Below are 27,861 nucleotides of genomic sequence, written 5' to 3' on the forward strand. Positions count from 1 at the left end.
TACTATGCAGCTGTGTGGGAAAGAAAGCGCACGAGATGATAAAGCTGCAATTACAATTATTAAGAATACATTACCAAATCAATATATTTTCATTTTGAATTAAAGCAGCACTAGGTAGTTTTTGCTCTCGGGGTCCCCCTACAGTTGAGAAACAGTATTGTCCTCTACTACTGTCGTAAACTGTCATTCTACATCAGTGGATGCATCGCACGTGCATTTGTTGACATGACAAACATGATAGCCCTGAACACTGCCGGAGTTCACATGCAGGTGTTCTGCTTGCGTCGCGTGTGAAATGTCTTCATCCCAGGTACAGTGGCATATGTTTCAGCATGTCATATGAATATAATTTCATGGGTTTTATTTTTTTCAAACGCCAAATGATTTCGATGCTCACGTTTACAAGCCAGCGTCATTATAGTAGCCTAGTCTATTGGTTCCCGTTTTACAGAATCTATATGATACTTCAATAAAATGTTTGAGTGGTAGATAATAACCATATATCGTCAATATTGTAATATCAAGCTACCCTAGATGAATCTGCAAATTTGAAAAATCGATTTGCATTATAGCTTGAGGCAAGACAAATAAACCAATATCATAGACATGTTAGGTATGATTTTATACGTCTTATGTATTTGCTTGCAAGAATGTAGCCCCTCCTCCTTCAGCTCACGCCAACGAGCAAACGCTGGCCCAATGTTGACCTCTTTTTGCTTTCCTCCGACAAAACCTTTGCTTTCTTATTTTTCTGTGCTGCTTCGGCCATGACTATAACATACGGCAAGCAAATGATAGTTTTTCACGCACGTCCGAATTTAAGGAAGTGGGGATGGTGGTGGAAGTGACGTATATGCCGTAAAGCAGTCAAATTTTGTAGTTCTTTTTTTTCTCGGGTTACTACCCGAAACCCAAAGTTTAAAAGTACGATTAAAAACGATACAGACCCCGTCAGGCTATGGGAGACGTGTCATTCAACCTATTGTAAGTCGATGTATCATCACAAGAGGTTTGAAAATATATTATAAAGGTTGAAAAGTTACCTAGTGCTGCTTTAATAGTCAATTAAACATTCAAGTAATAAAACTAATAGACTAATACAATGTTTTGATTGTATATTTTTAGATACATACTGTGTGTTTTGTAAATCTATATGCCTATTATATGCTTTTAAATGTGAAATATAACATAAATTAATACTGTAATTTACTTTACTATTATAATCTGCGCAACCCTGTCATTGCCTTTCTGTGATGCCGCTGCAGGGCGTTCCAAATGAACTGATATACCGTGCTCAGGGAGTAGTGAGCAGTGGACACTAGGGACCCTGTCGAATGGAACGCACCAAGAGGCCTCTTTTCTATGGTACTAGAGACACTAGACGCAGGGATGGGCAAACTCGGTCCTGGAGGACCACTGCCCTGCAGAGTTTAGCTCCAACCCTGATAAAACTACTCACCTGCCTGAAGCTTTCTAGTAATCCTGAAGGCATTGATTAGCTGGTTCGGGTGTGTTTGATTAGGGTTGGAAAAAAACTCTGCAGGGAAGTGGCCCTCCAGGACCGAGTTTGCCCATCCCTGCAAGTATAGGTATCTGCAGATAGTAATAGGAGTTACTAGATCAGTGGGCGAGGCCATAATACACATAGGGGCGTTTTCCACTGTTACCTGATTTGCCCACGTCACAGTTTGGATGGGGTTTAGGGGTGGGGTCGGGTGAAGAGGATCATTTTCATTGCATTATTTATAACCACCCATCAGTTTGAAAACACCCACAAATTTAGAAACGCCCACTTTTGTTCCGCAAGAGACCCCTGCACTAGACACACTCCCACTGACTGGCTGTCACAGGCGTTTGTTACTGCGCATGCGCAGTATTGACAGCGGGGCGACGCAAAGGTCTAACGCCCATTACGGATCATAGGGTACGGATCAAAACAGTCAACGCTTTACATTAGGGTCTGGGGACTCGGTTGGATTCAATATACTTTTATAACAGCCAGCCTCAGAACACCGAGGAGGTTGAGACACAAGGGAAAAGAAACCAGACTAAACCGAAACTAAGGCGGTTACACAGTTGGACACCATCTACTAAAGTTAACTAACGTTACCCAAGGTAAGTGATTCAGACAATTTTCACAGCATAAACGATATCCTCACGGTGCAGGATTGTTGTGAACGCAAATATTTCCGTAGCAACATGAAGTATTACTGTCATAGTAATATGATGACGTCATTGTAAATAAAAACTGTTACGTTGAAATGTAGGGGAAGTTGCATATCTACAGCTCTATAACAGGGCTTTCCAGCCCTTATGTCTCATAAATGCACAAAATGGCTTTAATAGTATGTACATTAATTATTTAAGCTAATATTGATCGATCAGTAACGCAGATCCTTTTTATTTATATATGCTAATTTTGTTGTGAATTTTTCTGCATAACTGTTTTAACAGTTTTTATTATTTAAAAAAAAAAGTCTAGTTATAATGTTTTATTTTAGTTTGAGTTAGTTTAGTACATCAAACTAAAAACTAGTTATGTAATGAAGTAATGAAAATGTTTCTTTTATGGTTTTGGTTTCAGTTTTAGTTCCTCAGGTTTGTGGAAAGTAGCTTACCATGTGGTACATGAACGTGGTACATACCATGATACATGAATCATTTAGTACTTGGTATATAAGCCTAGTTTCCCGCAAGGATAAACAACTTTTATCACTTAATAAACATCTATTAAAAGTCTTAAAAATCTATGATCTGTGGTGAGATCTGACATGTGATGACATGATATTAAGTCAAATTTTCCATTCAAGAGCGTCCATTGTTCCTCCCACACGCACAGTGCCTTCTCCTCACACACACCTCTCATGTTCAAGGTTTCTGTTTAAATTACTGTAGCTTACAGGTCACTCTGCCAACTCCACACACACCCTTCTGCATGAACACAACCCCTGTCAATCACTGCAGAGGCCTACATTACTCACGCTACTATATAATTCACACTTGCTTAAGATTATACACTAAAGTATTACTATTATTATATAAAGTACAACTGCTTAAACACGTAAATAATCTTTGGTTTTATTATTATATATTATAATTACATGTATTTGCTCAAATTTATGTTGGATTGCTATGTTTGCAGCAACACATTCAAATTGTATAAAAATATATAGTATAGAAAAAGTAACAACACAAAAACATAGTAAATACATTTGACATGAGCAATATGGTATATTAGTACAACAAATCCTGTTCCTACAAGGTGCAGTGTGTATATACACTGTGTTCCAAATTATTAGGGAAGTGTGACATATCAGTAGGACTTCAATACAATAAACATTCAGATTTTAGCTTTCCTGTAGCTCAAACAGTAGAGCATGGCGCTAGCAACGGTAAGGTCATGGGTTCGATTCCCAGGGAAAGCAAGAACTGACAAAATGTAAAAATGTGTACCTTGAATGCAATGCAAGTCGCTTTGGATAAAAGCGTCTGCCAAATGCATAAATGTAAATGTAAATTTCTCCATGTCTTTTTAGATAACTGGTATCAATCGCAGACAGGTTTGTTAAATATTTGCGCGTGAACTGAGTTTTGCGGAGAAATGTTCGTCTCGCAAATAATAAAGTATTTAGCGCGAACGAAAATCAATTTTGCGTTTAAAATATATTTATTTGGATGTGCGCAGACGTTCTCTTTCACATTTGCAACGTTTCAGTTGCTTGCTCTCCCATACCCACTCTGATTGCTCTCTAGCCGACGACGGCTCGCTTGCTCAATACAACCCAATGTTACAATATGCCATAATTCCAGCCAATCAGAGATGAGACTGCTAAATTCTGATTGGCTGGCTTAACAACCCATCACAAGATTCCCACACGTAAATATCTTTTTTTTTTAAACTAAATTAATATCAAATCGTATTGTTGCATAATGGCATGTCCCAGTGTTTCATACACCTCAATTAAGTGGTACTTCTAACTTCTTACTGATCTTCAAGTTATGTAATTATTGGAATTTAAATGTGACCGAGCTAGGGTTTCTTTCTAATTTTACACATTTTCAGAAAAGAAGATGGACAGACTTTTCCCCTTTTAATTAGTTAAATGTGTAAGCACGGAACAAAATTTGCCTCAGAATATTTAAAAAATAAAAACCATCAAATAAATGTAGAAATGCAATGTAATAACAGTAAAATAATAATAAATATTCTTCATATCCTTGAAATTATTTAAACAAAAAAACATTCACAACAGAGATGTTCTGTAAAAAAAACTATTGTGCTAAAAATATAGACTGGATTACTAATCTTACATACTGCACTATAATACTACTATATATAACATTAAGTGAAGATCTTGGGTGTGACCCCTGACTACTTTGCGGGTTTCACACCCAAGATTTTCACTTACTGTTATATTTGCATGTATGTAATTCTTAATTCTGTAATTCTAGCCACATAACTAGATTTTTTTGCAGTGAGGGAGAACAAGCCTGCATTCCAATGTGCATACTAACCATCCTAAATGGTATGTAAGATTAGTAATCCAGTCTATATTCTATATCCGATACAAGAATCGTGTTTTCCTGACATTTGTATGAGCCTGATTTCGATACATCAAATATTTATCACTGTCAGTCATCACAATTTTGAGAGTGAATCCTGCATGTATAACTTTGCAGAATGTTTACATTCACAAACATCTATACAACACACTGCATGAAAGGGAATATTTGAAAAACCATAATATAAGCAGTATTGCATAGTTCTCATGCAATATGGGGAGGAAGAAAGATTTTGAGCAGGGGTAATGCTAACCACCATTAGTTTACAATTGAAACAACAGCAACACTGAATAAATCCCTTATTGATTCTAAGCCAAACTATATACACATTGTCATTCTTTAGCTACAGAACCGGTCGGATTCAATCAGAATGTGCTCTGACAAGTTAGGATATGTAAAAAAATAATTACTGTGGGAAACTAAAATCTTGCCTCTGGATTTTCAAACACTAAAGGGGTTGGACAATGAAACTGAAACTGGTTTTAGACCACAATAATTTATTACTAGGGTGTAGGCAGGACCTCCTTTTGTAGCCAATACAGCATTAATTCATCTCAGTGAACGAAATTCAAGGTCTAATTCTAGTTGGGAAATAATAATTTTGGGACTTTTTGCAAATAATATTTTCATTAATTTGCGTCAAATATATCGTTAGTTTCGAGATTCTTCCCATTTTGTAAACCATGACGAAGGTTACAGGTTCTAGTCCGCCAGTTTTTTTTCTTCATTAAAATCAAAGATGTTCAATGATTGTATATTAAGAGCATGGACACGTTTGTGTGCATTTTGTTTTGTGATTTCACGGGAAAGAATAGATATCCCCGTAATGACATTAAGCGATAGACTGATGCGCTTGTGTGAATACGAGCCAAAACGAGAACGTAAGCCCCGCCTACTTTGATTTGATTGGCCATCTCAATCATTTTGACATTGACGAGCGCCTTTAGCAATTTGGCCATTTCAATGTCTATGGTGGTTATGGTCCTGTGGGAATGACAGATACAAGTCCTTCACAGTGACCAGAAGGCGTTTGAGCCATTTCTCGCCCAAAACAGTGGTCAGGTCACTATGTGATGCTGGTGGAGGAAAACGGCTTCTGACTTGCTTCTCTAAAATACCCCAAAATGGCTCAAAAATATTTAGATCTGGTGACTGTGCAGGCCATTGGAGATGTTCAATTTCACTTTTACTTTAATGTTCATCAGACCCCCTACAGGGTACAATGTTTGGACGATTAGGTGCACATGCTACTCCAGAATGATTCGTTAGTCAAGCACACTTCACTCTGGGCTGGAAAGTGAATCATTTGATCAAAATAAGAGAGATTATATAACAAAATGCTTGTCATTTTTTTAATTTAGTACTGCCCTGAATAAGATATGTACATACCCAAGACAAAAAATAACAGAATTGATCAAAATTACGAAGTTTATTTATCAAATTTATCAAAAGTTTATGAACCCTTGATTCTTAATACTGTGTGCCGTGACCTGGATGATCCACGGCTGTTTTTCTGTTTTGTGATGGTTGTTCTTGAGTCTCTTGATTATCCTGAGCAGTTAAACAGCCCAACGTTCTTCATAAAAATCCTTCAGGTCCTGAAAATTCTTCAGCTTTCCAGCATCTTTTGCATATTTGAACCCTTTCCAGCATTAAGAACCCTGGGGTAAAAACAATATACACATTCTTTAGCTATGGAACCGGTCGGATTCAATCAGAATGTTCTCTGACAAGTTAGGCCATTTAAACAAATATTTTGCCACTGGATTTTGTGGTCAGGTCACTGTGTGATGCTGGTGGAGGAAAATGTTTTCTGACTTAATCCTCCAAAATACACCAAAGTATTTGGTGGCTCAAACATATTTAGATCTGTTGTCTGTGCAGGCCATGGGAGATGTTCAATTTCACTTTCATGTTCATCAGACCAGTCTGTCACAAGTCTTGGTGTGTATTGGAGCATCATGCTGATACACGGCACCCCCTTCAGGGTACAATGTTTGGACCATTAGCTACATATGATGCTCCAGAAGGGTTTGGCAGTCAAGCACAGTAGGGAATGCCATGATATCCGTCCTTCGGATGAGACATTAAACCGAGGTCCTGACTCTCTGTGGTCATTAAAAATCCCAGGATGTCCTTCGATAAAGAGTAGGGGTGTAACCCCGGCATCCTGGCCAAATTTGCCCATTGGCCCCTGTCCATCATGGCCTCCTATTCATCCCCATATATATACGATTGGCTTCATCACTCTGTCTCCTCTCCACCAATCAGCTGGTGTGTGGTGGGTGTTCTGGTGCAACATGGCTGCCGTCCCATCATCCAGGTGAATGCTGCACATTGGTTGTGGTTGAGGAGATTCTTCTATATGTAAAAAGCTCTTTGAGTGCCTAGAAAAGCGCTATATAAATGTAACAAATTATTATTATTATTATTATTATTATTATTATTATGATATTGCAGCCCAAACCATCACTAATCCACTCTTGTGCTTCACTCTGGGCTGCAACAGTCTGGAAGTCCCCCTCTAGTCAATAATTGTATCCTTTAAAACTCATATTTGATCACAAAAAGGACATTTAAATGTTTATTTTTTCTGTTAAAAATGTCTTCATGCCTTAAAATAGCTTGAATAACTCTACACCCTTGCTTCATTTAGTAAGCTATACACGGATTCATGAATATGCAAATTAGCACCGCCTCCACTCACTCGCCCAAGCTCAGAAATACTGGCCAACTTACTGAGGTAAACGCTGCACAATGCCGCTCTTTACAACGTCAGACATATAACGATAATTAATACGATTATCCTTTTGCTTGACTACGTTATCAAACAGCTAATAATGTGTTGCTAATGTAACACAAACCATGTTTCCGTTTGTATCAGGATCAGTCAGTATCGTTAGAAACGCTTTGAACAACTCAGAACGTCAGTGGAGAAAGGCATTGTTCATCATAACACCGTATACGTCATATCACCGTAATATACATCATATACACAATTCACCCGCTATATTACTAAATCTACCTAATTTTCCATATCAACAGAAAAATATACCGGGATAACCTTGAGACTCGCTGCTTCAGAGAATAGTTAATGATATGCTAAAGCCCGCCGGCATGTTGACATGATTGGTTACAAGGTAGTTTGTGACGTCAGAAACACCAGCGATTTCAAACCGAGTTTTTGAGACTGTCTTTTCTTTAAAGAGAACATACTCAACAATGGTGTTGACTTATGAATTTGCAAATTTTCAGTTTTTCACCATAGGGGGACTTTAAGCCTCTTTTTGGCCTCTCCAGAAAGTGAAGGTGGACTCATCTGAGAACAATACATGTTTCACATTGTCCACAGCCCAAAATTGGCACTTTTGGCTCCAATGAAAATGACATTTGACATTGGCATAGAATGGCTATAGCTGCCCAATCATGAATATTGACTCAACGTGTGCATTTAATTCTGCAGTGAGTTAATACCTGAACATCCCTTTCAGACAGCTTTCTCTTGTGTTGACATTTACTCCTGTCGGATGTGGTTTGTCCTACGTGGTGGTATGACGACATTACCCATACTATAGCTCTCGATACACCACAAAGACTTCCTGTCCTGGTCACAGACAAGTCAGCAAGATGCGCACCAACAATTTGTCCTCTTTCCAACATGTCTTCCATTATGTTGTGTGGATTGTAATATTTTATGTAAAGCTGTGCTATTACACTCTGCTCTTACTGATGGAATGTAAAATCAGTGAAGATTGGCCACCAGGCTGCACATATATAGGCGTTAAATCTCCAACACTATATTGGCCAGCGTTTAAGTTTCATTGTCCATTCCTTGTACAGGTCTAGGTGATAAACACTATCCATAAGAAATTAAGTAAATTATATACAGTGGCAAGAAAAAGTATGTGAACCCCTTGCAGAATCTGTGAAAATGGGAATAATTTTAACAAAATAAGACAGATAATGCAAAATACATGTTATTTTTTATTTAGTACTGTCATGAATAAGATATTTTACATAAAAGATGTTTACATATAGTCCGCAAGACAAAAAAAAGCTGAATTTATAATAAATGAACCCTTATTTTTATGAACCCTTGATTCTTAATACTGTGTGCCATGACCTGGATGATCCTCGGCTGTTTTTTTTTGTTTTGCGATGGTTGTTTCTTGAGTCTCTTGTTTGTCCTGAGCAGTTAAACTGCCCAACGTTCTTTGGAAATATCCTCCAGGTCCTGAATGTTTTCCAGCATCTTTTGCATATTTGAACCCTCTCCAGCATCAAGAGCTGGGGGGTGAGAACTATTTGAATTTAAAGATCAAGGTTAATTGTACTTTATTTGTCTTCCAGGAAGCATGTAAATGTCTTCTGTTGCTTCCGAAGGGCAGTACTAAATGAAAAGATATTTAAACGAAATGTTCAAAAAGTTGCATCATGCAATGTTATGCCATGTAAAACATCATGCAATGTCATTGAGCACAAAGGGTAATACAGAAACCACTGGATTGCTCCTAATATGAAGATGGCAGTTTTGTGGCTTACAAATCCTCTTTTATCACAAATGCTTTCAGTTCCCATGGCACAATCAGCAACTCCAATGGCAACTCAGTGTGTGTCCAAGGTGGAGCTCACGATCACCTGTGAAAACCTTCTGGACATGGATGTGGGGTCCAAATCCGACCCGCTGTGTGTCCTGCTCATGAATGCATCTGGAAACCAGTGGTTTGAAGTCAGTTGATTTGTTGTGCAAATTGTTCAAATGTTTAACTGAAAATTAATATTCGAAGATCAAGGTCAATTGTTTTGTTTCATAGGTCGATCGAACTGAGAGGGTTAAGAACTGCCTGAACCCAAAATTTGCCAAGAAGTTTGTCGTTGATTACTACTTCGAGGTTGTTCAGAAGCTCAGATTTGGTGTATATGATATCGACAATAAAACTGCCGATTTAAGTGATGATGACTTCCTGGGCGAGTTGGAGTGCTCGCTGGGTCAGGTAAGACACTTGGGTAAATAACAAAACATCCATGTTTTAAGTCATTTTTGATATTATCTGACATTCATTTCTATACAGATTGTTTCCAGTTGCAAGCTGACGAGACCTTTGGTGCTGAAGAACAAAAAACCTGCAGGAAAGGGAACAATTACGGTGAATATCCATGATATATAACATCATATTCACTCCAACTCATGGTGAATATGTAAGGAATAACTGGCGATAGACATACATAAACTATTGTTAAAAAGTTTGGGATTGGTAAAACTCGTTGGTAAGTCTCTTCTGCTCACCAAGGCTGCATTTATTTGATCAAAAATACAATAAAAACAGTAATATTGTGAAACGTTATTACAATTTAAAATAATGTTTTCTATTTAAATGTTTTCTAAAATGTAATTTATTCCTGTGATGCATATTTTCAGCATCATTACTCCAGTCCTCAGTGTCACATGACCCTTCAGAAATCATTCTAATATGTAATCATCAATATCACGTAATCAATCAGAACAGAACCATAACGCCAATCGAAACTGTATGCTAATTATCAATCATCTTTGACAATAATCTTGACAGAGCAGTATTTTTTGTTTGTAACAATGTAAAGGTTTTTACTGTCACTTTTGATGAATTTAATGCTTCCTTGATGAACAAAAGTATGAATTAATTGATTAATACTGACCTTTTGAATGACAGTGTATGTATTTGGCCATATGATTATCATTGCCTTGTTATAACAGCAAATATTTGATCACATTAGATCAGTGCAGAGGAAATCAAGGATAACCGAGTTGTGAATTTTGAGGTGGAGGCTAGAAAATTGGACAAAAAGGTAAGATGCGAGTTCACGCTTTACTTTTAAATGGGAAAATGCATTCAATGTCTAAATGTGGGATTTGTTGCAGGATTTCCTTGGAAAATCAGACCCGTACCTGGAATTTTACAGGAAGACAGAAACCGGCTGGCAGCTTTCTCACAGAACTGAGGTGCATTGTGTGTTGTGTGTTTGTATGTAGATGTAGACTCAAATATATAGGGGTGCTATTATGCTCTTTTACACAGCACAAGTCCACTCCAAAGGGAGATATTCTCTATATCACTGCACAGTCTGTAAACTGTTTCCCAACTCTCTGAAATGGCTTCATTGAAGTCTTGAGTTTTCTTCCAGGAACATACACTTTACAAAATATTACTCATTTAAAGAATTTTTGCCCAAGGCATATGTAAAGGCCTGGTTGAGTTTCGTTAGTAGTGTTGAAACTCACAGTTATGGTAAGGGGCATGACATTTCCGAAACACACTCAAAAATGTTGACAAATCACAACACACTGGACCAGCAGACCAATCAGAGCACTTTGTGCTTTTCAAAAGGAGGGGCTTCATGTTGAAGAAAGCAACTAGCTCGAACTTTCCTGAAACCGCATTGTCGCAAATTTGTCGTTTAACCACGTTGGTTAATGATGTCACACAGATGGTGGAGTTGTAACTTCTTTTAATTAATTTGTTTGAGATGGGATTAATGCGATAAATTACTGAGATGTCATCTGAAGACTAATTCTCAGTTAGAGAATTCTCAGCAGATTCAATCATAGGCTCGTTCTTACGTACTAGTGCTTTAAATCTCTTGACAAACTAAAAGATGTAAATACAATTTGTATATATTTAAAATGAAATATATAGATTGTACTGAATGTGAGCTTGCTTATTTTGCTGAAGATAAGGATCTATTAAATGCACAATATGTAAGATTTTTTTATTAAAATATCCAAAAACAACTAGAATAATGTTATATATTTTGTTGACCCTAAGGGTGCTTTCACACTTGGTTTGATTGCCTGGACCGAACCCGAGTTCGATTGCTCCCCCCACCCCTGCCCCCGCTGGACTGTGTTCATATTATATTATTTGGTTTCGAATCGGGGTGCGTTTGCGTCATCAAAGCAGCAGCTGTTTACGACAGCGAGCGTGAAGGCGGCAAAATGCATAACGTTGCTCACCTCACTTTTATATTTTAGTTTTTTAACCGTTGGTTTTGTTTCTAAAGCTTCAGTACATAATGGCACTTGCGTCTATATGCCGCAAATGTACTGCAATGCTCTAAAGAATGCTGAAGACGAGCAGAAATGAGATCTACAGCTCTCTGTTTGCAGTATGTCAGTCACGCTCGTCAGGAAAATGAGTGAAACACACACAAACACACATTTTTATCAAATCATACGTCATTAATAGCGGTTCACTTCCGCGATTTAGTACGATTGCGTTCACATCAGCAGCGAACCGTACCGGAGTTCACATGAACCGTACCCCAGACCACCCTTTTTAAGCGGACTCTGGTACGGTTCGCGGGTGCGCACCCGAGTTCGGAAGACCGTGTTCACATCATCCAAACGTACCGAACTCTGACGTCAATCGAACCTGGGTGCGCACCAAAACTGCTAGTGTGAAAGCACCCTTATTGTTTAAATCTCGTTTTCTTGATTTACTGTGTGAGTACCATGTTTTACCATGGCTAATATCGATGTAGCTTATTTAGCTCTTATTAGCTGCCGAGCGAACACACAGTGTAACATTATAACAAATTTCAGCGCACTCAAATGTATGTAATATGATAAAACAGTGCTGCGTTACCCCCTCATACGCATGAGCGGAAGAAGCAGAAGCGCATAATAAAAGCTCCACTTCTCTTGAGCCGTGTGTTGCCCTTTTCTCTCATTAGCAATCACTCCAGGGCCTCTTTCCGCTCCACCCTACTTCACAGTACAGTAACATTAATAAATCTTTAATACATTAGCTCATCCATGAACATGATTTCTGCCCGAGTCCCGTCGGATTCTTTTCCACCGCCTGTAGAGGTGAAGACAACAACTCCCATGATTCCGCGTCATCAAGCTACGCCTTGTTTTAAATAAGTGATCCCTAATGGCGAAAATTACATATTGTGGCTTTAGGTCCATGTCATACAAATAAGAAACTATGCTTCTAACCAGAGATGAGAGCTGTCCTTCCAACTGTCCTTCCAGCTTTATGCTGTTTGCGAGTGTTTGTTGGAACTATGGTTTCGTGAAACACAGACTCGTTGTTGATAACGACGGAACTTGCGACCATAGTTAGCTTATAATGCTTTCGGGAAATGCACCGAAGACCAGTATAAGAAGTGCTGCAACAATGTAAAATATGTGAAAAAGAATGTGTTTTTGAACATTCAAGCATTCAAACTTATTCTAGTAGACCAGAAAAACAAAATCACGACTTTGAATAGGGGCATAATACTCTCTGAAAAGGGGCATAAACTCTCTGAATGATTGTTGTTAATGTTTATTGTGAATGTTAATGGTTATCTTTCATACCAGGTGGTGAAGTATAATTTGAATCCTTGCTGGAGGCCTTTTAAAATCCCTCTACGGTCACTTTGTGCAGGGGACATGGAGAAACCAATCAAGGTATAGTCTGCGTTTATTGGTCATTATGAAGCATTTTTATAATGTTAAAAGGCTCCCTGTTGCTAAAACAAGTGTCCTATGAAATGCTGGGCTCTTGGATTAACAGTCTGTAATTGTTCTGGCTTAATTGTACCGGCTGTAAAACTCTGGCTTTGCTTTGGCTTGTCAGACAGAGGGTTTTTTGGTGGCTTACAATCAGTGTTTATGACTTTGTGATTTTTCTTACAAAAGCATCTTAAAGGGAAACTCACTGTCAGGATACAAGCAGGTATTTTTCATCAGAATGTCTGTTTCATAAATGTGTGTGCCCCTGAATAGCTGCTAGTGTGTCCTTCATAGTTCAGTAGAAGGGAGCTATTCTATCAAACTGTTTTTTTCCGAATGAGGCTATTATCAGCCGTTTCATTGTGTGAACTCTTTAACTACTAAGGTCATTCTCTGGAAACACTGGCATTTGTATCTTTAATCCTTGTATTTGTAATCGTCAAATTTTCATTTGCAAGGTTAATGCTAAACGTTAAAGAAACAATACCCTAATTCTGTCATGACAACTCTCAGAGAGATTGCAGTAGAGATCGGCATGGCAATGGATATGGCAATGTTTGGTCTTGGAATAGGATATGCTTCGCTTCTGCTGCTGCTGCAGAGCAAGTACCGAGACTTGCTACTGCAAATACATTCACAGACATGCTGCTGCATGCATGCATGCGTGAAATAACCGCCGTAGCAGATCTATACAGGTGGAGCTGGGGAAGGAGGAGGGTTTCTGAAAGCATGCTGCAGATTACTTACAGCAAACACTACCAGTATTTAAATGTTGAATCGCAGCTCATTGTCCGCTGATGCAACAGCAACCAATCAGCTGCGCTATGTAGACGACGATGCGATCGCTACCAAATTGAGTTAAGGACATATCAGCCTCCACCATCTAGAGTTTCATGTCAGAACTTATGAAAGCTTGTTTCTGCTAAGGAATAAAAAAGGGACAAAGACAATTTTTCTGGATATGTACAGTATAAGGCATTGTAAAAAAAAAAAAAAAAGAAAAAAAAAAGTAAAGCATTTTAATATAATTTTGCTCAAATAAAATTATTTAAATAGCATATCGAATGTAATCGTGATAAATGGTGATATGCAAATTTGCTGATAGAAAAACAAAACGAATTAAATAGAATACACTATTATTAAAATAATAATAATAACGATTTAAAAAAGTCAAGTTGGATATAATTAATCATAATTATTGAAATGCTTTTGTAACGAAGTTCGTTGTTACGGGAAGAAGGAGGCGGGAACCGGCGAACGTTCAAACACTTTAATCCAAACTAAACACAAAATGAAAGTAAAAACGACAGCCTCCTCACGGACGATTGCCGCACACAGGTAATAAAACTCAATAAAATTCCAGGCCTGGTCCTCTCTCGTCCTTCACTGTCGTCGCTCCTCCTTTTATGCTTCTGTACCTCCTCTGTGAGATACGAGACAGGTGTGACGTGCAGGTGACGCTCATTTGCAATCGCCACCGGCCTCGTGCCATTCTCTAATGGCTCTCGTCTGCCCTGCTTGTCACAGCTTTATTTGACTTCTTTTGCATTACACATTAAACATGGAGTTACTGTAAATCAAATAATATAACTGTGTTTATAATACTGTTATTTATGGTATTTTAGCAGTACTGGAGAACAAATGATGCAGTTTCCTCAGAAAGACTCACTGTTCTAGTAATGGATTCTTTTTTCTAATCTTATGTGGACAGTGGAGATGGCAGGTCGCCCATCTAGAACATCTGTAATCCATTCATTCACTTAGGACCTATTTACACCTGGTATTAGTTTTGGTCGATCAGATCACAAGTGGACGAGGGATACACATTCCCGTTTATACCTGGTATTTTAATCCGTCTCTTTTGTCCACTTTCAACCACTTGTGTCCTGATTTCTACGAGGGGAAGGTCTATTGGCGGGTAGTTTTGCATAGTCAGACTGAGGGCAGAAGGTCTGGAATCTTCCGCAGCTTTCATTGGTCAAGGAACCCCAAGAGGATGTTTGACTGACATGTAACGCAACCAATCACAGTTCGTTTTGTTCTGCGTCATGTTAAGGGACGTGAACATTTTAAGTCTCTGCAATAACAGAACGGCGTGCATCTATAAATGATTCATTCAAGAACATTGTGCAAGTTTACTGCAACAATGGAGCCAGCGAACTTCACATACTTTTGAAAATCCAGCGTTTAGTTGATCCTGGTAAGCGCTCATTGTCACAGTTGTAAACACAACGGTGTTCTTCTTCCACAAGGAAGTTTGGTGTCACGGCATTTGTTTCCAGGCAGACCGTTAAAGAACGCAACACGCACATCTCGCGGACATCTTGTAGAATTCAACCAATCTGATGACGACTTTGAAACTCCTGAAGTGTTTCCAGATAAGCGTGCCATATGCATCAGACGTTCAGCCAACGGTCCGTGGGCATGACGTCTGAGACTAATTGGCGGGTAAATGTATTGGCTTTTTCAGATCTTTCGTTCTAATGAACAAAATAAGCTCTCGCAATTTACATATGAACACGACTGGAGACAACGGAAAAACATACGGAGAGCAGCAGCTTTTGTTTCTGCTCCGACAGCCGCAAGACCACGCGGAACGCTGTGAGTAAGTGTTAGAAAACAGGAATGAGAGAGAACATTGCACTTGGTACGTTTTCCATCTTCAAACCAATCTTGGGTCTTCAGCCGACAAAGTTTAAATCCTGTCTAGCAAGTGCACTTCCTGTTTTGACATTAGGTCCGTAGGCAGTCTTTTGCGGCTGTTTAAACACATTTAACCACATGAGTGTCTACACTACGACTACCATTTCGACTACCTCTGGAGGTGGTCAAAAGTGGACAAGCTCAAAACGTTTTACACCTGTATTTACCGTTGTCTACTTGGGATTCGATCAACCAAAACGCATCTTAATACCAGGTGTAAACAGGACCCTTCAGAGTTACCCTGTTTGGTGTGCTTTTTCACTGGTGTCTAACTAGTTTTGGAATGAAGAGAGTGACCCATAGATCTGTGCTTATCTATGGTTCTTCATTTAGTGGGCTTTTTTTTGCATGACCTCTCTCAATTCCCTTCTCTTTTATTCTCCAATGTCATTCACCTATCAGTTCATGCTGTATTTTTCAACCCTATTTTAGGTTGAATGTTACGATTATGACAATGATGGATCTCATGATTTGATTGGGATTTTTGAGACCACTATGACGCGTCTTCAAGGGGCCTCCCGCAGCGCTCCGGTGAGATTTATCCTGAACACACTTTTGATTTCAGTACCCGATGAATGTGTGAAGGTTTCTGAACTAAAGAAGCTGATTTTTCTCCTGCAGGCCGAGTTTGACTGTATAAACAGTAAGAAGAAACAGAAGAAGAAAAATTATAAGAACTCTGGAGTTGTGAGTGTGAAAGTTTGTCAGGTACTGTGACATATAAGAATACTCGTTTGATTTCATTTTAAACATTCCTTGCATTATAAACATACCTTGCATTATACTCAGTGCAAAACGCTTCTGGACATGGTTGTGTTTGCTGTCTCAGATAACCAGGGAATACACATTTCTAGACTACATCATGGGAGGCTGCCAGATCAATTTCACTGTAAGTTCTACATAAAGTCTAACATTACCTATTAACAACTGTGTGTTGCTTTTTCCACAAACTGTTTAATTTATTTTCACATAAGTGTGATTTATTTATTTTCCGATTTAAATTATTATTTTTATAAAAAAAATGTATATACACACACTATATTGCTTCTACAAACATTTGTGAAAGAATGGGTCGCTCTCAGGAGCTCAGTGAATTCAAGCGTGGTACTGTGATAGTTTGCCCCCTGTGCAATAAGTCCATTCGTGAAATTTCCTCACTACTAAATATTCTAAGGTCAACTGTTAGTGGTATTATAACAAAGTGGAAGCAACTGGGAACAACATCAACTCAGCCATGAAGTGGTAGGCCACGTAAAATCAGAGAGTGGGGTCAGCGCATGCTGAGGGGCACAGTGCGCAGACATAGCCAACTTCAATAGCTACAGACCTCAAAACTTTGTGTGGCCTTCAGATTAGCTCAAGAACAGTGCGAAGAGAGCTTCATGGAATGGGTTTCCATGGCCGAGCAGCTCATCCAAGTCTTACATCACCAAGTGCAAAGCGTCGGATGCAGTGGTGTAAATCACGCCGTCACTGGACACTGGAGACTTGTTCTCTGGGGTGACGGATCACTTCTCTGTCTGGCAATCTGATGGACGAGTCTGGGTTTGGCGGTTGCCAGGAGAACGGTACTTGCCTGACTGCATTGTGCCAAGTGTAGAGTTTGGTGGAGGGGGGATTATGGTGTGGGGGTTGTTTTTTCAGGGGTTGGGCTTGGCCCCTTAGTTCCAGTGAAAGGAAATCTTAATGCTTCAGTATACCAATACATTTTGGACAATTTCATGCTCCCAACTTTGTGGGAACAGTTTGGGGAGGACCCCTTCCTGTTCCAACATGACTGTGCACCAGTGCACAAAGCAAGGTCCATAAAGACATGGATGAGCGAGTTTGGTGTGGATGAACTTGACTGGCCTGCACAGAGTCCTGACCTCAACCCGGTAGAACACCTCTTGTCCAACATCAGTGCCTGACCTCACAAATGCACTTCTAGAAGAATGGTCAAAGATTCCTATAAACACACTCCTAAACTTTGTGGAGAGCCTTCCCAGAAGAGTTGAAGCTGTTGTAGCTGCAAAGGGTGGGCCAACTCTATATTAAATTATGTTTTATTAACAAGGTTCGGGAGAAGCACGTTCAGATAATTGACACAGGTGGAGAGCACTCAGCTAATCAACAACAGAGGTATATAAACACTCAGCAGTCCTACCTCCGTTTGTTGACAGTTCTCAGCAACCCTTCCACCACCCCTTCGCCACACCTTTTAACTCTAAAACCACTTGCATATACGGGGGGTACTCTGGGTTCGGGCCTAATTCCGAGCTCGAAGCCCTCCCCCTGGACAGCGCGACAAATACGCATTGAATTACTCTCTATAAATTATATGTAAGTGCGAACTCGTGAAACATGTTTGCGTAGAATTATATTACATTTTTGCAAAGAATGATATTTGCATGTATTACGTCCAGATGAATTATATTACTTCATGTTGGAGCTATATTTTGTAATATATATATAATAAAACAATGTAAAATATATATTATATGTATTCTAAAAACAATATATATTATATATTTTAATATAAATACTTTTTTATTGCTATATATTTCATTTATGATAAATAAAAGACAGACATTTTTGGAAAGAATTATATTTGCATGTACTATATCTTGATGAATTATATTCCTTCATGTTGGAGCGCGGTTACTCATGTCATACCCATGTGGTTCACAGGTGGGTGTGGACTTCACAGGGTCAAATGGTGACCCCAGGTTACCTAGTTCTTTACATTACATCAGTCCTCAAGGTGTGAATGAATATCTCTCAGCCATCTGGTCAGTTGGCCTTGTGGTCCAGGACTATGACAGGTACAAGGGCACCAGGAATTTTTATTTATTTATCATACATTAAAATAATAATAAAAACAACAACAACATATACCTCATGCTTTTTTCATATCCTGTAGTGACAAAATGTTTCCTGCTTTTGGATTTGGTGCCCAGATTCCTCCTTCATGGCAGGTAAATGAAAGTACATCTGCTGTGTTACTGTGACAAACTCCCAGATGCCTCAGTTTAGTATTGTTTTTTCCTAGGTGTCGCATGAGTTTCCTCTCAACTTCAATCCTGAAAACCCATTCTGTGCAGGTAAATTACAATAACAGTTTCCCACCCTCTGCAGCACCAAGAAAGTGTTGTGTATATAAACATGAAGCTGTATTTCTGTTCCCGTAGGTGTGGAGGGTGTGGTGGAGGCCTACAGGATGTGCCTTCCTCAGGTCAAACTTTATGGCCCCACGAACTTCGCTCCTATTATTAACCACGTGGCTCGTTTCGCACAGCAGGCTTTACAGCAGAGGACGGCGTCGGTGAGGTTCTACCCAAACTCAAACATGTCATCCACTGGCGCTTTGACGTCTCTCTGACTCTGCCCCTATCTGTTTTAGCAATACTACGTCCTGCTAATCATCACGGATGGAGTGATCACAGACATGGATCAGACACGTACGGCCATAGTCGCCGCCGCGCGCTTGCCCATGTCCATCATCATCGTGGGCGTAGGCAAAGCCGACTTCACAGACATGGAGATTCTGGACGGAGATGACGGACGTCTGAAGTCTATCACGGGAGAACCGGCTGTGCGTGACATCGTACAGTTCGTGCCCTACAGAAACTTCCAGAACGTGAGTGAAAAACTGGTCTGATGAGTTCAAACTATTTTGGGCTAACGTTTGCTTTGGCTTTTCTCTTTTTTAGGGTCAATCTTTTGCAGCTTTTTGTGTTTTCTAAGGTATTCTTTTTTTAGATGTACACTACCGTTCAAAGGTTTTTTTTATGTTTTTGAAAGTTATGCCCACCAAGGCTGCATTTATTTGATTAAAATTAGAGTAATATTGTAAAACAGTAATATTGTGAAATATTATTACAATTTTAAGAGTACATAACACGCACAGTTTCTGCCATTCTCATGTTAATCTTGAGTACCTATTGAGTAGTATTTCATCCATCATTTCTCCGAAGAATCTTTAGTTTTATCATTTTCTAAAAGACAGATACGCTGTACTGATTCTTTCCGAAAACAGCCAAACTCGTGAAGGCGTGCAGTGGCGGGGCTAAAGAGCCACAAGCGCACACACACACACACACACACACACACACACACACACACACACACACACACACACACACACACACACACACACACACACACACACACACACACACACACACACACACACACACACACACACACACACACACACACACACACACACACACACACACACACACACACACAATACAATACATGATTGCATTATCCCTGGATAACGTGCGTGTTGTATGCATTATATGCACTTACGCGCCGCGATTGCCAACAAAACAGACATTAGATGCAGTTTCATTCACCGCCTGCAACACACTTGCAGAACTCTGTTGCTGCTCTGGACAACAACAAAAAAACGTCATTCACCGTTTCCTTAACTTTGGGTTATTTGGGAAGCTGAACAAGGTTATCTTTCCCTCAGAACCAGAAACACACTTCTTTAGTGACATTGCTGATTTCGTGGTCTAAACACAGCGCTGCCGACGGCTTCCGTAACACAGACGATGTCCGTTGATGGGTGAGCTCTTGCTCTCGCTCTGGTTGATGTGCGCACGCGCTCATCGGGAGAAGTGCTCATACAAGGAATTCTGCCCTTTATGACGTCATACAAATAACTTTCCGAAACTTATTAGAATCCTGAAGAAGTGTGTTTGGCACAGAAATACTCATAAAATATGTGTTATTTTGTAAGGGCTGCCTGCTAAAATTTGCATTCTTGGGTCTGTATATCACATAATTGGGGTCGCTTCAACCTGCGGACTAGGCAACACAGTGCAGTTGAGTTCTGTTGACATTTGACAACTAACGTTATGCGTCGCTCCTTTGCTCTGATTGGTTGTAGGTCTATCCAATTGAGGTCTTTCCTGGTTAGGTTGAAACACGCCCCATAATCACAGCCCAACGGAGCAGAATCAGACTCATATTCTGACTAGAATTGAGTATGACGACGTCAGGCTAGCAATGTTTAGCATGAGAATCCAACTCTTAAACAGTGTAAATAAGTCAGAATGCATGAAATAGCATTAGACATCCCCTTTAAAATAACTCTTTTCTATTTGATCATATTTTAAAATGTTTTAAAACGTTTTTTTTTTTTTGAACGGTAGTGTACATTATTGTGTTTTGGCTGCATATGATTTTTACGAAAATAAGAAATAATTGGAGTATGATTTCATCTTTAGATGATACTCCAGTTATGTTGATTTTTATATGTTAATTTTAATATGATATAAACACATGCTAGGGATATATGTTTGTTTCAAACCTTTTATTTGCATATTCATGGTTAAATTAGGGATGGAAATTGCAAGGAATATATCAATTTAGGTACTATATCAAATTGAACAATTATGGGTTCTTAAATGAAAATTATCCAATAATTTACTCACCCTCTAGCCAGCCATCCTAGGTGTGTATGACATTCTTCTTTCAGACGAATACAATTGGAGTAATTAAAAAAAAAAAAAGTCTTCCAAGCGTTATAATGGCAGTGAATGGGGGACGAGATTTTGAAGCCCCTAAAAAGTGCACCCATCCACCGCCTTCCGTATTGAAACTTACGCAGAAAGTGTAATGCCTCTCGCAGTTCAAAATGCTAACACTACGTCCGAAGTCATCGTTGCGCAAGTTATGCTTTTTCCGTAAGGTTGAATATGGAAGGCTGTCTGCTGAAAGCTAGATATTTTACTTTATAACATGTTAAATATGGATATTTATCTTACAAAACCCAGTTGATTCGCTTCAGAAGGCCTTTATTAACCCCCCGGAGCTGTGTGGATTACTTTTAATAATGGATGGATGCACTTTTTTGGGCTTCAAATTTTGCACTGTCATATATAAAGCTTGGAAGAGCCAGGACATTTTTTAATATAACTCTAATTGTATTCGTCTGAAAGAAGATTGTCATATATACACCTAGGATGGCTTGAGGGTGAGAAAACCATGCTAATTTTCATGTTTGGGTGAACTATCCCTTTAACGATTCATTTCTTTCAGTACTTTTGAGGAGGAAAATTTCAATTGCCAAGTGCTTTGATAAGTTCTTGAAAAAGCTATGTATTATAGAGATGGCATAAATGCATTGTATATTAAATAACAACAGAAACGATCATTTATCTAAATTATATGAACAAGCAATCAGAACAAGCAATAGTGTTGCGCCATATGCCTTTGAGTCATTAAAAAGAAGTGGCTCATGAAAGTCATTAGTTCAGGAATTGGACTGCATTCATTGGCGTTCTGTCCGAATCGGCGGATAATACATTAACGGAACCAACCGAATGGAAAATGAATGGAAATTGTTCCCAACCCTATTCATAGTAGACACTCAGCCGAGCAGAACATAACACATTTGTTTGATTTCCTTCATACCTATAGCATGTCATGGCTTAAAGCGTCTCACCTGTGCCTTTGTCCATTTCATTTCAGGCCTCAAGGGAAATGCTTGCCCAATGTGTACTTGCAGAATTACCACAACAAGTCACATCCTACTTCAGCTATATAAACCTGTCGCCACCACACGAGCCACAAAACTCATAGACATGTAGGGTTCTCTTCTTTATCTGCACCTGACCTCTGTCATGCATCTATCTGAATGTTTTCAATGCACATTAGCACTTCTCAAAGCATTCGGCTGTCAGACAGGATGTTGTTCTTTCTCAAACTAATCTGTGTTATTAAAAGTTGCCATCATGCAGGATTAGTGGTCATGGATGCTTTATTTGCCCTTAAACTGCATCCCAAACTGAGTCAGGAAGGAGGTTTTCTAAAGCATGATCAATTTATGCTGCATTCATGTCATATCAGAGTTATCAAACTATCTGACGCCAAAAGCTATTCGTTTCTATGGCAACACTCATAATAGAGTTTAACAGTTCTACTTTTTCAGTGGGCACTGATTCCTGAAGTATTTTTTCCATTCATTTTTCCCATAGAGAGTAATAAGCCATGAACCAAGCCAATCAGCTACGAGGTGAATCATAACATTACAAACTTTGTTTTGAAGCAAAAAAAAAAATTGAAAGTCAGACAAAATGACAAAACTAAAATCCCCTGAAGCATTGCGAACAGCATAATCAGATTAAAAACGATAGAGGAATATAAAAATTCTCATGTACAATGTTGATTTATATATATATATATATATTAGGGCCCGGGGTGCAAAACTGTACACAAAACTGGCGGTTCGGTTCAGCAGTTTTACAAAATTGCTTTTTATTTATTTTTATTAAACAGTGGTTTACTGAAAAAATTGTCTGTCCTTAAAGGGGTACTTCAGCGCTGGGAAGATGAATGTGTATTTAAACTGGGTCATTTATGTAGAAGAAATGTGAAATTATTTTTTGAATTTGGTGCCTTCTAGACTGAGAAAAGACAGAAAATGTATTTTTGTCTCATGTGGATGAAAGACAACAACTCCCAGAATGCACTTGCTTCGCTGCCCTATGAGGCCACTCCCAAGCCACGGCTACCGGTTACATCTCTTGCCCACCGCTGCTCCACCCCACCGTCGTTTTGATTTTCATACTAATACAATCATTTCGTTCAGTTAGAGAATACACACTACAATTAAAATGTGTCTATGTGTCCAGTTTTCAGATTGCATATGGAAGCTAGACTTTCATAGGAATTCATTGAAAAGTTGAAACACTCACTTTTCTCTGCACCGCTCCGTTATGAATGCCCGAGGTCGAGCCGTGCGCATTTACATTCTGTGAGTGAGATCCCACCCCTATGGGCAGGTTTAACATGCTGAATAGCTCCTACTACTGGCTGTAGTCTTTAGGCTCTGGCCAAAAAAATCCTAAAATGACACAAAATGACGATATTTGCGTCATCAGAGGATTTTTTCCAGAAATAAAATGCATAATTCTCTCGTCTCAGGAGGATATGAGGGGGGAAAGTACCATAATTCGAATATACTACCGGGTTTCTACTGATACAAAGCTTAATGCTAATCGCTGAAGTAACCCTTTAAATTAATTCAATTATAACTAAAATTTTCTTAAAGATAATGCTGTAAACTATATAGGGAGCCCTTACTTGCACATTATTATTAAAGGTTAACAACAGAGCCCAAACTATTAGCCTAAATTCAGTCGCTATTTATTTTTAGTTATAATAATCAACACTCAAATAACATGCAAACACGTAAACTTCACATAAGGCAGTTTTTGCATTAACTTCTAAATCTAATAATAAAATAGTTTTTTCTTCAATTCGTTGTTGAAATATAATCATAATACACAGTGTCTGTCATTTTCATTTCATTAAAGAGCGTCAAGACGGCATTTATCGTTTGAATTTCATGATAAAATGGACTGAATACTTAATATGTTTGTTTAGGAACTCGGATTGAATTATGTTATGGTATTATGTGCGCTTAAAACAAGCCGACTGTTAACTGTTAAAGATTGCATTCGGAACCGTTCGGTACACACGTGCACCGTACCGAAAGCCCTGTACCGAAACGGTTCGGTACGAATACGTGTACCATTGCACCCCTAATATATACTGTATATACAGTGAGGAAAATAAGTATTTGAACACCCTGCTATTTTGCAAGTTTTCCCACTTAGAAATCATGGAGGGGTCTGAAATTGTCATCGTAGGTGCATGTCCACTGTGAGAGACAGAATCTAAAAAAGAAAAATCCAGAAATCACAATGTATGATTTTTTAACTATTTATTTGTATGATACAGCTGCAAATAATTATTTGAACACCTGAGAAAATCAATGTTAATATTTGGTACAGTAGCCTTTGTTTGCAATTACAGAGGTCAAATGTTTCCTGTAGTTTTTCTCCAGGTTTGCACACACTGCAGGAGGGATTTTGGCCCACTCCTCCACACAGATCTACTCTAGATCAGTCAGGTTTGTGGCCTGTCACTGAGAAACACGGAGTTTGAGCTCCCTCCAAAGATTTTATACATTTAGATAATATAAATTATATTATTATAAATTATATTATCTAAAATGATTGGTAGTATAACTGTTAAAATGCTACTAAGATACTTATTTTACGTATTTTATTTGTCGCAATGATCTAATCTAATCATTTAGGACTGAAAGAAATACAGAGTTTGGTCATGAAACGGTCGTCTAGATGGCGCAGGCTGATATGTCTTTAACCCAATCGGCTTGCAATCACATCGTTCTCTATAGGGCACAGCTGACTGGTTCCTGCTATATCAGCAGCCAATGAGCTCGCTTCTCAACATTCAAATACTTTGCAGTCCCCCTTTCAGAAACCCTCCAACTTCCCCAGCTCCACCTGTATAGATCTGCTATGGGTAATGCATGTTCAGCAGCAGCATGTCTTACTTGCTCACAGCAGCATGTATTGCTCTGCAACAGCAATAACCACCAGCAGCAGCAGTAGCGTAGCAGATCTATTCCACCAGGACCAAACATCAACATCGTCATGTCCATTACCATGCCTAACACTCACAATCAGGTTAATGCCAACATGACATGACTGCAGCATAAGGTTTATGTTGTCCGCCCTGTCTTGTGACTTACAATATGTCCGTCCATACTCTGCTGCTCATAGCGGAAAATACGATGGGTAACGTTTTCTCCTCTCTCTCTGTAGTCTTCTAAAGAGGAGCTCGCAAAGTGTGTTCTGGCTGAGGTTCCTGGTCAGGTCGTCACATTTTATAACATGATGAAGCTTCTACCTCCGAACTCAAACACTCCAGTGGATGCTCCAAATGGGTCGAAACAGAGCTGAAGGTCCCGTTTCCTTTCCTTCATACAGCATACATCTCAACAGCGTAACATCACCATCCTGCTAACTTTACTTTAAGCGTTTTATCAGATATACCACTAAATACATTCAGTTTGGTTGTAAATAAATATATACATTTTTTAGAGAGATTTCAATGTTTTCATGTGCCAAATGAATTTGAAATGGTCTATTATAATTCTCGTTAGTAAGTCTAAGGGTCTTGCTGTAAATGAAGTCAAACTATGAGATAAAATTAGAAAAAAAGGTGGGATGTTCAGCACAAATACCAAATACAGAGGTGGTACAAAGGCATTTTTTTTTTACAGTGTCATTCCTGCTAACTCCTCAAATTGTTTACAGTCATCATAATTATGTCTTTAAAATTTCATGCCATTATCATAACACTTTTCTGTACATCATTTTATTTTTTATATCTGTATATGATTTTTTTAATCAGTGCCTCGCAAAGCCGTTTTGTCCTATATCTTATGCATAATGTCATATTGATCATGTTAATGTGCCTGATCTTGCAAGTTGCAGTTCCTATACAAAAAAATTGTGCCTGTATGTTTGATTTCATTTAATGGAGATCATATGACAGCTTACATGCCACGTTTGACTTTAGACCAGAATGCACTTAAAACTTAACAGACTGAGTAATGGTGCTCGAATCTCAGTCTCTATGTACAGTTGAAAGCCATAGAAACACTTGCCTCTGTAGGGATCAGTGGTCCTGTCATGTGCCTGAATGCATAAATCTAATAAAAATAATAACAACAATATAAAAAGATTATTAGTTTTTGGGATCAGTATTAACTGTTTAAGATGCATGTTCATTTTACATTTAATCACAATGTCTGTTCTAGCCTGTTGTGTGCATTTAGTGCAGACCAGTCATAAGGCTCAATTTTTGGCAATTTAGATTTATACATCATCTATAAATAACTAAGCCAAAAACAAAAAGATCTAAATATTGAAAAAAATCACCTCTAAAGTTGTCCAAATGAAGTCCTTAGCAATGCATATTAATAATAATAATACATTTTTGATATCTTTACAGTAGGAAATGTACATAATATCTTCATGGAACATGATCTTAACTTAATATCATAATGATTTTAGGCATTAAAAAAAATCGACAATTTTGACCGATACAATGTATTGTTAGCTATACCCGTGCGACTTATGACTGGTTTGTGGTCCAGGGTCACATATCAGAATCTTAAATGTAAGTTTATTTTTCCATATCTTTGTGTTGGCTTTGTATAGGCCATCTTTATAGTGTGCATGTAATGGGTCAGCTCACCGCTGTATGATGTGTGATATGATTTGTTTTGCTGGTGCATGTGTCTTGCATCTGTGGGCCTGTAGCATTTGCCTTGTTTCAAATACAGTAAATAAAACTCTAGAAACTCACCATTGTTTAATTGTTTGCAATATTATTGAGATAGGAAGAATAAAGATGACAGAATGAAACAGTATATATTACATATTTTTTTATTTTTTTTGTGAAAAACATTGACCTATTTACAGCATATAAAGGCTCATCCACCATGACACTGCTTAAAGTGTTGGAGTAATATGTCCAAAATTATAGTTGAAAAGAGATTCACTAAACCAGCTTTAAACCAAAAACATACAGTTGGGATTTACTGTTTTATCATATGTATGTAGATCTGAATCCAATCACCAGCAGTAAAACAACAAAGGAGATGAATGAGAGATGGATGATTGATAAAGTTGGTCAAGTAATGGATGGATGGATGAATGATCAGATGGATGTCATGGATGAATGAATGAATGAAAGAAATGGACAGATCAATGAATGAATGATGAAATGGACAGCTGAGTGAATGAAATGGATGGATGAATGATTGGATAGATGAATGGATGGATGCATGATAAAATGGATGTGACCACTAAAATTTATGATGAAATGGATGGACGTAATTGACAAATGGATGGATGGATGGATAAATGGGACAAATGATGAAATGAACAGATGGATGGATGATGAAATGGATGGACCGATGGATGTAATGACCATGGATGGATGGATTATTTGAATGACATTTGGATGGATGGATAAATTGACAAATGATGAATGGGTGGATGGGTTGATGGATGATGTAATGGATTATGAGATAGATAGATGCAATTGACGGATGGATAGATGTGACAACTAAAACTTGTGATGGATGGATAAATGGACAAATACTGAAATGAACTGATGGATGGATGATGAAATGGATGGATGTAACCTACAAACAGATGGATGGATTGATGATGAAATGGATGGGTGGATGGATGTAATGACCATTGATGGATGGATGGATGGATGGATGG

The 27,861-nt window shown here is 38.5% G+C and overlaps 1 protein-coding gene across 2 annotated transcripts; it reads left to right on the forward strand.

Moving 5' to 3' along the window:
* The first annotated feature begins 1,846 nt into the window (after positions 1–1,846).
* cpne3 (copine III) lies at positions 1,847–26,995 on the forward strand. Of its 2 annotated transcripts, XM_079805496.1 has the most exons (17): positions 1,847–2,115; positions 9,135–9,292; positions 9,378–9,557; positions 9,636–9,710; positions 10,318–10,389; positions 10,463–10,543; positions 12,908–12,997; positions 16,178–16,276; positions 16,367–16,453; positions 16,575–16,634; positions 18,416–18,549; positions 18,648–18,702; positions 18,777–18,828; positions 18,916–19,049; positions 19,128–19,364; positions 22,214–22,328; positions 25,381–26,988. In XM_079805496.1, exons 2-16 carry the CDS (start codon positions 9,140–9,142, stop codon positions 22,322–22,324), a joined length of 1,620 nt encoding a protein of 539 aa, XP_079661622.1. In that variant the 5' UTR covers positions 1,847–2,115; positions 9,135–9,139; the 3' UTR covers positions 22,325–22,328; positions 25,381–26,988. The 2 variants fall into 2 exon arrangements, with proteins under 2 accessions (XP_079661622.1, XP_079661621.1); XM_079805495.1 differs by lacking the exon at positions 22,214–22,328 and having other exon boundaries at positions 25,381–26,995.
* Positions 26,996–27,861: the final 866 nt, after the last annotated feature.

This window comes from Gobio gobio (assembly GCF_949357685.1).
Source record: "Gobio gobio genome assembly, chromosome: 23".
In the NCBI taxonomy this organism is placed as follows: Eukaryota; Metazoa; Chordata; class Actinopteri; order Cypriniformes; family Gobionidae; genus Gobio; species Gobio gobio.

Coding starts and splice junctions, on each gene's coding strand:
- cpne3 (XM_079805495.1), top strand. CDS start 9,140: ATGGCACAATCAGCAACTCCAATGGCAACTCAGTGTGTGTCCAAGGTG. Junction 16,277..16,366: donor GGGCCTCCCGCAGCGCTCCG/GTGAGATTTATC, acceptor TTTCTCCTGCAG/GCCGAGTTTGACTGTATAAA. Junction 16,454..16,574: donor TGAGTGTGAAAGTTTGTCAG/GTACTGTGACAT, acceptor TTGCTGTCTCAG/ATAACCAGGGAATACACATT.